At 40.5% G+C, this 13,040-nt stretch overlaps 1 protein-coding gene across 8 annotated transcripts in view; it reads left to right on the top strand.

Annotated features, from left to right (window-relative positions):
* WDR64 (WD repeat domain 64) overlaps window positions 1-13,040 on the top strand; it is a 150,941-nt gene that overhangs the window by 92,873 nt on the left and 45,028 nt on the right. For all 8 annotated transcript variants that reach the window (XR_008501183.1, XM_054478906.1, XM_054478925.2 and 5 more), the window contains 2 exons: window positions 4,941-5,116; window positions 12,799-12,975. Coding sequence is in view for 7 of the 8 variants with exons in the window: in XM_054478906.1 (XP_054334881.1) it covers window positions 4,941-5,116; window positions 12,799-12,975 (353 nt within the window). In the remaining variant the exon portion in view is untranslated. The remainder of the gene's footprint in view (window positions 1-4,940; window positions 5,117-12,798; window positions 12,976-13,040) is intronic.

Genomic DNA, 13,040 nt, shown 5'->3' with positions numbered 1-13,040 from the left:
TTTAGGGTAGAAGGAGAGCATGAAGCAGGCTGGAATATGTCTGGCTGCCAGTGAAATTCCTGTGCCTGGGTAAACAGTGGTAGAGTCCCTTATCTAACAGGCATCAATGTCTTGATATGATGTTAAAAATAATTCCTCACATTGCATTTACATAGTTGCTTTAACAGTTTGCAGAAGTCTTTTGCATATGACATCTCATCTAATCTGTGTTGCACTGACTCATCCTATCGTTCCACTTTTGGTACCATCAGCCAAGAGACAGACATCGGATTCAGTGCTTGCTAACAATAGTTTTACCGACAGTAGATTTCTGGACCAGACAAAACATCCAGCCAACTTTGTCACATTACTCCTATATTGGAATTCTATATTGGCGTTGTTCATATGTCCAGCCTTCGTGAGGGCATGTGCCATGCCAAACTTGAGAGGATGCCAGGCCCAATTTGGGCTAGGACGTTTGATGTGCCTTACGCTATGGAGCACTGGTAGGACTTCCAGGAACTGAAGAGCTACAGACTGCCCTGCCTTTCACCCCACTCACGACATACTAAATGAAAGAACTGCTTTATCTAGACCATATGACCGATTGCATGAGCTACTCTGAACATATTTATCCTAGGCCTATAGGCATAAGCCAATTGATGACTCGAGTGAGCATCCTGATGTGTGAAAGTCTGACTTTTTTAAGTGTGAGCAGATGACAACAGCACGTGAAATAAAATCATGAATGCTGAGGTGATGGGGTATGAATAAATGCAACTGCCCTTCACATGGATCGGTTCTTGAGAAAGCAGTCTTAACTGTTCCATAAGCACACCCTCCATAGACATGAAATGTGGTTGCTGAAATTCTGAGCAATGTACACAATTATTATCACGCAGAAGCATTAAGCAATTCAATATATGACTGACAATAGTATTGTTTATATGCAAGCAAGCCATATTTTACATTGTTAGTTCTAGAACCTAGAATTCTTTCAGATATTGAGTTTGTCCTCCTCAAAGGTACATAAGTTAAATTTATTTTATTGTGTATATTCATTTGGAGTGAGAGTCTCACTGTGTTGCCCAGGCTGGTCTTAAACTCCTGGCTTCAAGTGATCCTGCCTCCTTGGCCTCCCGAGTTGCTGGGATTACAGGAGTGAGCCACTGTGCCGGGCCCTCTCTGTTAAATTGACAGAGATCCAGGACACCCTGGGAAGTGAGATTCTGACTCCCAGAGAAGTTCAAACCACAAGCCACTGGTCTCCTCTCATTATCACCCACCCATCACCTGGGAAAAGCTGAGGAGTACGTCTCCCTGCTCTCTGCTCCACTAAATCTGACTGCCCAAGTCCCAAGGTGGCAGGAAATCTGGACAAGGAGATTGTCCTCTGCATAACCCAGGAATGTATGAGAACACAATAATGTCTTTTAATTGTTTGTGTGACTGTTTTCCTATAATGCCACAGAGTCCTTGAGGGTAGGCACTATGATTATTCATTAAATATCCCCAGCTCCTACCACAGTGCTGGGTATATAGGGAGTATTTAATCAATGTTTAATGATGTTCCAACACATACTGGGGGTGTGAGTGTTGCTGATGGGGAGAACCTGGTGTAGGGGAAGGAAAACAGTGCAGTGAAAACACTCTGGGTGTCGAGCAGGATTTGAGCTGAGGGATAAGAAATGGGGTAGGGTTAAAGGAGGAGAGGAAAAGACCTGTGGTTCACTGGAGTCTGAACCTGAGGTGACCACTATAAAAGCCCATGTGAGAAGAGAATTCTCTACTCTGAGCAATGACCTAGAAATAGGCATTCCACAACTATACTGTTTATCATCCCTCTGGCCCCTTCTTCCAGGTCCCCCAAAGCAAATGAATGAAGTTAACAATAAAGAAAGTGTCTCCATCCATCTAAGCTGCTACAATGGAATACCATAGAGTGGGTGGTGTTTAAAAAAAAAAAGTTTATAGCAGATTTATTTATAATAACCAAAAACTGAAAAAAAATTTTTTTTCAACAGATGACTGGTTAGACAAACTGCAGTAGAACAATACAGTGGAATACTGTAGTTATTACAAGTAATACAAAGAAAGAAACTAGTTATATTTGCATCAGTTTGAATGAATCTGAAAGGCACTAACAAAAGACAAAAGCCAATCTTAAAAGGTTACATATTCCATTTCAGTTCTTTTTTTTTTTTTTTTTGAGATGGAGTCTTGCTTTGTTACCCAGGCTGGAGTGCAGGGGCGCAGGGTCTCGGCTCACTGCAACCTCCGCCTCCTGGGTTCAAGTGATTCTCCTGCCTCAGCCTTCTGAGTAGCTGGGACTACAGGTGCCTGCCATCATGCCCAGCTAATTTTTGTATTTTTAGTAGAGACAGGGTTTTGCTGTGTCACCCAGGCTGGTCTTGGAACTCCTGACCTCAAATTATCTGCCCGCTTTGGCCTCCCAAAGTGCTGGGATTACAGGCATGAGCCACCGCACCCAGCCAATAACATTCTTAAAATAACAAAGTAAGATGTCCTCAAAATGACAAACTTTTAGATAAGTAAAACAGCTTAGTGATCACCAAACAGTGATGGCGGGGGTGGTGGTGACTATGAAGGTTAGCACAAGGAAGTTCCTGTGGATTGATGGAACATTTCTGTATATTGGTTGTGCAAATTTATACACACAGTAAAATTGTGAAGAACTAGATGCATACACACACACGAGTGCACATAAAAAACTGGTAAAATCTGGACAAGGTCTGTAGTCTAGTTAATGGGATTTTCTAATGTCAATTTGCTTGTTTTAGGATTATACCGTAGTCACATGGGCTGTAAGCAATGGGGGAAGTTGGGAAAAGGTACACAGGACTCTATTATTTTTGCAACTTTCTGTTTCTTTTTATTTTTCAAAGTTCAAAACAATGTAGAAAGTCAACAAATTTTGCCAAACACTGAAACACTGATACAAATCTTTAAATTTGTACATTAGTTGAGGTCTCAAATGTCATATATCAGATTAATTAAAATGCTTTAAGCACTATCAGAATTGGAGCAGACAGTGTCTCCTTGGTAAGTAATAAGATGGAAAGAGTGTTGGGCCCATACTGACATCTAGAAAAAAAGCAAGCTGATCTACGAAATCAGAACTTTTTCTTGAACCTATGCGAGAATCGATGCTGCAGGCAAATAGCCTGAAATAGAAGGAAAGACACAGGCACTTCCTGGGAAAGACAGGCACTTCCGGGGAAGGCAGGACACAATTACTGGCTTACCTAGGGCAGTGATAAGAAGGAAATTGGGCTGGCATTCAGGTGGGTGAGAATGTAGTCAAATTTGTAAGAATTGCTGAGATCTGAGTGTAGGATAGCATGAGAGTACAGCGCTTCTAAAAGCCAGAAACACAAAGGGAGTGTGCGTCCATTCCCATGCTCCTCACAGAGCTCGTCACATGTCACATAGTGCTGGCCTCCCTCATGGTGCAGATGTTGGGGAGAGGAACAGCCAACACTGTGGAGCCACAGAAAGTCCCACCAGCATCCGTCTTACCGACAAAGCAAAAGCCTAAGCCACTGAGGGAAGGGCAGCAAACCCTCCTGCTGATATTGTAGATGAACACCTATTGTAAGGGAGAAAAAGCTGAGCAAATTCTTCTCTACCTCTTGAGGGGAGGTAGGAAAACCTCCTGGGCTCAGACCATTTGACATGCCTTACCACTCAGGGCAGGAGGACTGGGGGTTTTTCAACAACAGAAATTGATTTCTCTCAGTTCTGGAGGCTGGGAAGTTCGAGATCAAGGCGCTGGCAGATCTGGTGTCTGGCAAGGGCCCGCCTCCTGGTTTATAGATGGTGCCTTCTCACTGTGTTCTCACATGACAAAGGGGCAAGGCAGATCCTTGGGGCCCATTTTGTTACTTACTTTTCTTTTTTCGTCTGAGCCACAGCAGATCTGAATTTGAGGCCTTTTTTATAAAGGCACTAATCCCATTCATGAGGGTTCTACCCCCATGACCTAATGATCTCCAAATACCATCACGTTGAGGATTAGGTTTCAAACAGAAAGTATAATTTTAAGTGTAAGAAAAACACTCGGCCAAGCAGGGTGGCTCCTGCCTGTAATCCCAGAACTTTGGGAGGCCGAGGAGGGCAGATCACGAGGTCAGGAGATCGAGACCATCCTGGCTAACATGGTGAAACCTCGTCTCTACTAAAAATACAGAAAAATTAGCAGGGTGTGGTGGTGGGCGCCTGCAGTCCCAGCTACTCGGGAGGCTGAGGCAGGAGAATGGTGTGAACCCAGGAGGCAGAGCTTGCAGTGAGCCGAGATCGCCACTGCACTCCAGCCTGGGCAACAGAGCAAGACTCTGTCTCAAAAAAAAAAAAAGAAAAAAGAAAGAAGGAAAGAAAGAAAAGAAAAACACTCGACACTTTTCTTTCACTTTCCTCCCATGTAACCAACAAAACCACTCCAAGCTTGGCAGTTTCTTACCGGCTGGGATTCCCTCCAACTTTTTATTATCTAATAAGAGCTAAAGTCCTAAAACATGTCAGCACATTAGGAATTGTGACAGATTACTGGAATGATCTTTCACTGTGAATAATAGTCGTGGCATGGTAGCGAATATTCCCATGTTCGGGACGGGGTGTTTAGCACACTGAGAAGCGTTGGGAGAATAAAAACAGAAGAGACTCACTTTAGAGCAAAAACTTAGTAGGAAAGCCTGAGGATAGATTTCAAGGCGTTGCCTGGTCCTGTTTATTTTTTTTTTTTCAGCCTGTGACAAATCAAGGCATACAGGAATAAATTTCATGCACAGCAAGCCTGGGAAGACTCACCCATCTGAGTAGGGAAGAAATACAGGATAAATTGTTGGCAGAAAGCTTTTGATCAGATGAATTTTCTCTGAGCGAAAAGCCAAGCTTTCTCTAAGTCATTTTTACCCATGTAGTCTTTTTCTCTGTATGCTCAGGAACAGTCAGAATCTGGGACTTTGGCAGTGGGCAGGAGATGAAAGTGTTGCCGGAGGGGAAAGACTGGAAGGAGGATGAGCACTGCCTACGACGCCTCATTTTCCTCAAGGCCCAAGAAAAACACCAGCACCTGGTCCTGGCCTTGGAGTGCAACGGGACTGTCAAAATGATCCAGGTTTACAATCCCATTTCATATTCGTACTGCAGGTGCCCTTTTTGAGAAAATCCAATGAGTCAGTAGATAATCCCCACCATGTAACTCCGCTCTTGGTAGCCAGCTGAAGATAGTATTTATCCTCAGCCTTCCTGTGATGCCCCTCATTAACTTTGCCCAGGTTCAAGCAAAGGGCAAAAAACAATCGCTGCCCGGCCACTGCATGCTGCCCGTCAAGCTTCCGCTGAAGGGTTAGTCAGGGTCTCCTAAGGCAGGTGTCAAGAAGGTTAAATTTATACTCAGCTGCCACCTCTGACATGCTTTATATGCTCATATGGGAATAATTCACTGGCAGAACTGCTTTCCAGCAGGCTCTGTCCCTTATAACCCATAATGCATTCAGAGATGCGCAAGTCACTTTTCCAGTTTGTCACCAAAATCGCTTTGTTTATTTTAAGGTCAATGATGCAATCTGCTCAGGGCTGTTTGGGGAGGATTGAGGTAGGCTAATTTATTTTTCCTATGACTCTGTTACCACCTCGGAATGCTAATGCCCTCTTCAGATTTATGATGAAGACTAGATCATTTATCCTGGCTACTGAGCGGATCTCACCCCATCACCTTGAACTCAAGGACTCATTGCCTTTATTATTCCCCTTTTGAAAGCTAAGATCAGAAAAGAAAACTCTTGTATAGCACAGCAATCATGAAGCACCAGCTTAAGATAACTGATGACCTAAGAATGGGGAAAAAGGAGTGGAAAAACTTCCCTGATGTAATATACTCTTCTCTTGTCTGAGCAATCCAAAACGGCACTGTAGAAAGGAATTTCTTAGTATACACTCTAAAATGAAATGAAATGTTGATTTTTGCTTTACAAAGTGCCATTGTTCATCAGGATGCCCTTCCTACCAGGCAATGTCTGTTGTCACAAATGCTCCTTTTTTAAGGGCTGCAAAAAGTAGCATGGAACTATTCACTCTCCAAAATTGTTTTTAGTTCTACTGTAGCATTTTTCACTTTGATTATTCTGGTTCTGCATTTAGAACCTGCAGATTGATCTTGGTAGGAACTGAAAACCTCTCTTATTTATATTTGTATTCTTGGCCATGCCCAGAGTAGGTGCTCATTAAGGATTGAAATAATTAAAAAAAAAAATAAAGAAAGAACCTCTTCTAAAGTAGACAATAGTACATTTATGAGGGGTATTTGGAGAACTTTTATTAATGTTGGAGCGGGCAGCTTTATAATATAATGTTGAAAGTATACTTATTTACTTATTATTATTAGTGTATTACTATTATTTACTTTATTATTATATCTGCCTATTTGAAATAAAATAATTTGATTTACATACTTATTTTCTAGAATACTTTCATTCATTCATTTTTTTCAGTGACCAGTTACCAAATATTTGCCATGTTCCAGAAGGATATTCCCTTTCACCATGAAATGCATAATTTAATAAGGGGGCAGTGATCCACCTACTGCAAGTGTTGTGAATGCTTTCACAAAGTGTCTCAGAAGCTTGTAAGGTGGGATGGTTGTCAGACTAATCTGGTAGCCAGGCCTTTTTTTTTTTTTTCAACTAAAAAGGGAACAAGCTTTATAATAAATTTATTTCCCTAAACTCCAAACCCCATTTCTCTGTTTGCCCAGAAACTGGAAGGTGAGCAGGTGGAAGTTGGAGCTGAGAGTGGAACGGAGGAAAGATAAACCAAACCTCTATCTCTCTATCTTCCTAGATTCCCAGCTGCCTTAAAAACAAAAAAACACCCCCACCCCCTCCCCCACAAAACCAAAAAGCCAAAACCTGCTTCAGTGATCACATTCGGTTATTCAGGAAACATCGCTGATGCATTATGAGCTGAGAAGGGTCTCCAAAGTATCATGTACTTTTAAATGTGTTCAGACAGTCCTTAACGGCTTAAATATAATATCTCTCTTACACTTCTGTTCTTGGTTTTATTTCCTCAAGTCTCAGAAAAACGCTTGTGCAACTGCCCGCTCTGGGCACAAATCATCACTGTGCTGAATATTCTGGGCATGATTTCCTAGCCATGTAACAAGAGGGCAGACTGTAAATTGACTGGTCTATTAATACAACTTCATAGACAACAAGAGAAGAAAACAACAATTCTTCTCATAATCTCAGTTTTAAGGGGATAGAATTGCATTCTGCCTATATGAAACCTTTGGCAAATTTGAGATAAATTTGCCCCCAAGCCATTGTTGACAAAACCATAGGTTGGTGAGAGATTACTGTTCTAACATAATAAACAAAGCACTACGGGGGCTCCAGGAAGATGATTAATTGACCCCAAAATCATTCAAATTCTAAAGACCCACTTACTTCCCTTCCTTTTAACCACAGTGCTTTATGGATCTACTCATATGGCTGTATTTGTGTGTCCTTTAAAGTAAATGATCTTTCTTTATGAAGCAATTAACATAATAATGTTCTTAGCATTATATGAACTGCTGTTTTCCTAGATAATCAATTCCTAAAGACCTACCAGCCAATTCCAATATAACATAAAAGATTTCACCAATTAGAGATGAAATGTAGAAAACAAGGGTAACTTTTCACAAAGCTACTCTTACTTCATTTAAATTTTAAGATTATATCTTTCCTACTGTTTTATATTACTATAGCCTTTCTTTTCATAAAATAATGGCAGTAGAGTTTCCCATCTCCTTCTCCCTCATGTCCTCACTTGGTAAAATTGAATGTTAGTAACTCTAGGTCAATCTTCAAAAGATGTTTTGTAAATTCTGCTGCTCTGTGAATTCAGAAAGTCCGAGAGCCACTGTCATAGTAGGTTCCATTGAAACTGGTTAAGCTTATTAAAAACCACTGTCGGGCTGGGTGTAGTGGCTCATACCTGTGATCTCAGCACTTTGGGAGGCCAAGGCAGGAGGATAGCTTGAGGCTAGGAGTTTGAGACAAGTCTGGGCAACATAGTGAGACACCATCTCTACCAAAAAATATAAAAATTAGCCTGGCATGGTGTCACACACCTGTAGTCTCAGCTACTTGGGGAGCTGAGGTGGGAGGATTGCTTGATCCTGGGAAGTCAAGGCTGCAATGAGCCATGATTGCACCACTGCACTCCAGCCTGGGCGACAGAGCAAGACTCTGTCTCAAAAAGACACAAAAAAACCAAACCACTGTCAATAACTCATACCACCAGATGGGCACATAAATCTAACTAAGCTATTACTCAGTGTCAATATCTGGTCACTCTTGAGATATTGCTGAGATTCATTCCTTCTGTCCCACAATGGCACAAACTCTAAACAAAGAATCCACCAGTACGTAGGAGTACTATTGGCCCATACTTTTAAATTAACATGGATATGAAATAACAGAGGCCTTAGGGCAACATGTAAAATCAAAGCTTTAAAAAATGGAAGGACTTTTATCCATCAACTAGCTAAAGTCTTCATTTTGCAAATAAGAAAAATAGGGCCAAAGAAGGTATGTACCTTGCCCGAGGTCCCACAAGAACTAAGACTAGAAACCGGCTGTCTTCACTCCTAGACCAATATTCTCTCCACTTTTCCATAGCTGCTTTTCAACATAGAAAGAGTCCTGTTCTGCAAGCAAAATAATTGACCTTAAAATTTTGACTTTTATTCCCATATAACAATTCAAGAATTAAAAATTAATGGCCTCTCATAAATAATAACCAGTTAGAAAATATAAACATGGCCCAGCACGGTGGCTCACGCCTGTTATCTTAGCAGTTTGGAAGGCCAAGGCAGGCAGATTGCCTGAGGCCAGGACTTCAAGACCATCCTGGCCAATATGGCAAAACTGCATCTCTACAAAAAATACAAAAATTAGCCAGGTATAGTGGTGCGTGCCTGTAGTCCCACCTACTTCGGAGACTGAGGTGGGAGGATCACCTGAGCCTGGGAGGCAGAGATTGCAGTGAGCCAAAATAGCACCACTACACTCCAGACTGGGCAACAGAGCAAGGCACTGTCACACACACTCACGAAAGAAAACATTAAGATAGTACAGGTGGAATAAATGATCACATCACAATAGCAAACAAAAATATAAGTTACCTAAAATAAACATAGCAAGAACCATGCAAAAGTTTTGTGGAAATAAATCTTAAAGGATGTGAAAAGAATCTGAATAAATGGACAGATATACCACATCCACAGATGGGATATGGCAAAGGTATCATTATTACATTCAAATTAAAAATAAAAGCTTGTCTAAAAAAACAAAGTGAAAAGACAAGTCACAGACCGTAAAAAGACCATTGCACCCCAGCTAAATGAAGAAGGGTTAGGAACCAGGATATATAAAGAACCTCCCAAAATGCAGGAAAAAAAACCCCACAAATTAGAAAAATGAACAAAGGACAGGTAATCTCCTGACCTTCTCTCCACTATTATCCTATGACCCTCCCATATCCCCCTCTCCGAGAAACACCCAAGAATGATCAATAAATACTTCATAAATTAAAAACAAAACAAAACAAAACAAAACAAAACAAAAAAACAAAGGACAGGTAAGGAAATCCAGATGGCTCGCAGACACATGAAAAAATGTTCAACTCACAACAATCAGGGAAATATTATTAATGTAACTAATATGTTTAAAAATTAGTTTTATTTTTTTTTAATTTTTTTAATAGTGGTAAATAGTTTTCATTTTTAGTATCTTTTTTTATATACTCTGAGGTTTGGGATACATGTGCAGGGTTTTTTTTTCCTTTTTTTCTTTCTTTTGAGATGGAGTTTCACTCTGTCACCAGGCTGGAGTGCAGTGGCATGATCATGGCTCATTGCAACCTCTGCCTTGAGTTCAAGTGATTCTCCTGCCTCAGCCTCCCGAGTAGCTGGGACTACAAGCACATGCTACCACGCCCAGCTAATTTTTGTATTTTCAGTAGAGACAGGGTTTCACCATGTTGGCCAGGATAGTCTCGATCTCTTGACCTCGTGATCCGCTGGCCTCAGCCTCCCAAAGTGCTGGGATTACAGGCGCGAGCCACCGCGCCTGGCCCGTGCAGGTTACGCAGGTATATATGTGCCATGGTGGTTTGCTGCCCCCATCAACCCGTCATCTACATTACGTATTTCTCCTAACACCATCCCTCCCCTAGCCCCCCACCCCCTGACAGGCCCCAGTGTGTGATGTTCCCCTCCCTGTGTCCATGTGTTCTCATTGTTCAACTCCCACTTATGAGTGAGAACATGTGGTGTTTGCTTATCTGTTCCTGTGTTAGTCTGCTGAAAATGATAGTTTCCAGCTTCATCCATGTCCCTGCAAAGGACACGAACTCTTCCCTTTTTATGGCTGCATAGTATTCCATGGTGTATATGTGCTACATTTTCTTTATGCAGTCTATCATTGATGGGCATGTGGGTTGGTTCCAGGTCTTTGCTATGGTGAACAGGGCTGCAATAAACATATGTGTGCATGTGTCTTTATGGTAGAATGATTTATAATCCTTTGGGTATATACCCAGTAATAGGATTGCTGGGTCTAATGATATTTCTGGTTCTAGATCCTTGAGGAATTGCACACTGTCTTCCACAATGGTTGAACTAGTTTACACTCCCACCAACAGTGTAAAAGCATTCCTATTTCTCCATATCCTCTCCAGCATCTGTTGTTTCCTGACTTTTTAATGATTGCCATCTAACTGGCATGAGATGGTGTCTCATCGTGGTTTTGATTTGCATTTCTCTAATGACCAGTGATGATGAGCTTTTTTTTCATATCTTTGTTGGCCACATAAACGTCTTCTTTTGAGAAGTGTCTGTTCATATTCTTCACCCACTTTTTAATGGGGTTGTTTGTTGTTTTCTTATAAATTTGTTTAAGTTCCTTGTAGATTCTGCATATTACCCCTTTGTCAGATAGATAGATTGCAAAAATTTTCTCCCATTCTGTAGGTTGCCTGTTCACTCTGATGATAGTTTCTTTTGCTGTGCAGAAGCTCTTTAGTTTAATTAGATCTTACTTGTCAATTTTGGCTTTTGTTGCCATTGCTTTTGGTGTTTTAGTCATGAAGTCTTTGCCCATGCCTATGTCCTGAATGGTATTGCCTAGGTTTTCTTCTAGGGTTTTTACGGTTTTAGGTCTTACATTTAAGTCTTTAATCCATCTTGAATTAATTTTTGTATAAGGTTAAGGAAGGGGTCCAGTTTCAGTTTTCTGCATATATGGCTAGCCAGTTTGCCCAATGCCATTTATTAAATAGGGAATCCTTTCCCCATTGCTTGTTTTTGTCAGGTTTGTCAAAGATCAGATGGTTGTAGATGTGTGGCATTATTTCTGAGGCCTCTGTTCTGATCCATTGGTCTATATTTCTGTTTTGGTACCAGTAACATGCTGTTTTAGTTACTGTAGCCATGTAGTATAGTTCAAAGTCAGGGAGTGTGATGCCTCCAGCTTTGTTCTTTTTGCTTAGGATTTTCATGGCTATAGGGGCTCTTTTTTGGTTCCATATGAAATTTAAAGTAGTTGTTTCTAATTCTGTGAAGAAAGTCAATGGTAGTTTGATGGGGATAGCATTGAATCTATAAATTACTTTGGGTAGTATGGCCATTTTCACGATATTGATCTTCCTATCCATGAGCATGGGATGTTTTTCCATTTGTTTGTGTCCTCTCTTATTTCCTGAGCAGTGGTTTATAGTTCTCCTTGAAGAGGTCCTTCACATCCCTTGTAAGATGTATTCCTATGTATTTTATTCTCTTCGTAGTAATTGTGAATGTGACTTCCCTCATGATTTGGTTCTCTGTTTGTCTATTGTTGGTGTATAGGAATGCTTGTGATTTTCGCACATTTATTTTGTATCCTGAGACTTTGCTGAAGTTGCTTAAGGAGATTTTGGGCTGAAACAATGGGGTTTTCTAAATGTACGACTGTGTCATCTGCAAACAGAGACAATTTGACTTCCTGTCTTCCTATTTGAAAGGGTATTAAAAATTAGTTTTAAAGGGTCCCATTTCATATTCATCAGGCAAAACAACTAAGAAAATCAAATAATACCAAGTGTTAGCAAGAATATGAAGAAAGGGGAACTCTCATCTACTCCTGGTGAGAATGAACATAGCTAAACACTACCTAGAGAAGTGGTTTGGTGATAGCTAGTAAAGTTGAAGATGTGCATATCTTACAGTTAGGTCATTTTACCCCAGATATATGCTCTAGAAACTGTGCCACCTGTCTGTAAAGGAAAGCAGTACCAAATTGGCATCCTGAACATCCATCAGTAGGGGAATGGATAAATAAATTGTAGTATGTTTATATTATACGATAAAGCAGTTAAAAATAAATGAACTGGAGTTCCATGAAATAACTTGTATAAATCTCAAAAATATCCTATTGAGTGAAATTAGAAAGTTGAAGAAGAATCCATACAGTTGGACAGCATTCATAAAATGGCTTAAAGTCTGAAAGCACTATCATGTATATGTAGAACGTATATGTATGTATATGTAGAAATATTAAAACTTTCATGACTAACATCATATTCACATTACTGGTTACTCTAGGGAGGGAAGAAAGAGGAATTATATTAATAAGCAAGGAATAGATGGGGCTGAAGATTTGGTAAAGCTAGATGGTGGATACATCAGTGTAGGTTCTATTTTCTCTATCTCTTTAAAACAGTTCAAAATAAAATAATTGAAGTTTTCATGTACTCACTGGATTTCTATTAAAGGGTAAGGAAGATGATGTTTACCTCATGGTGATCTGGGAGCTGCCTGATGTTGTGCCTTTCCTACAAGATGGGAAACATGCTGTGCATCTGAGAATGTCTACTAGAGATAGGAACATGGCTATTCCTTTCCCAGATGTCGAGTTGATAGTTGAGAGGAACTTTTCTCAACCTACTGATGTAAGTTTCCTCTCTTGGTTTCTTTTTAACTTTTGCTTTTTGTTATGGAAATTTACAAACATATA

This window comes from Pongo pygmaeus, chromosome 1, assembly GCF_028885625.2.
Source record: "Pongo pygmaeus isolate AG05252 chromosome 1, NHGRI_mPonPyg2-v2.0_pri, whole genome shotgun sequence".
Classification (NCBI taxonomy): domain Eukaryota; kingdom Metazoa; phylum Chordata; class Mammalia; order Primates; family Hominidae; genus Pongo; species Pongo pygmaeus.
This window is presented reverse-complemented; position numbering and strand designations above follow the sequence as displayed.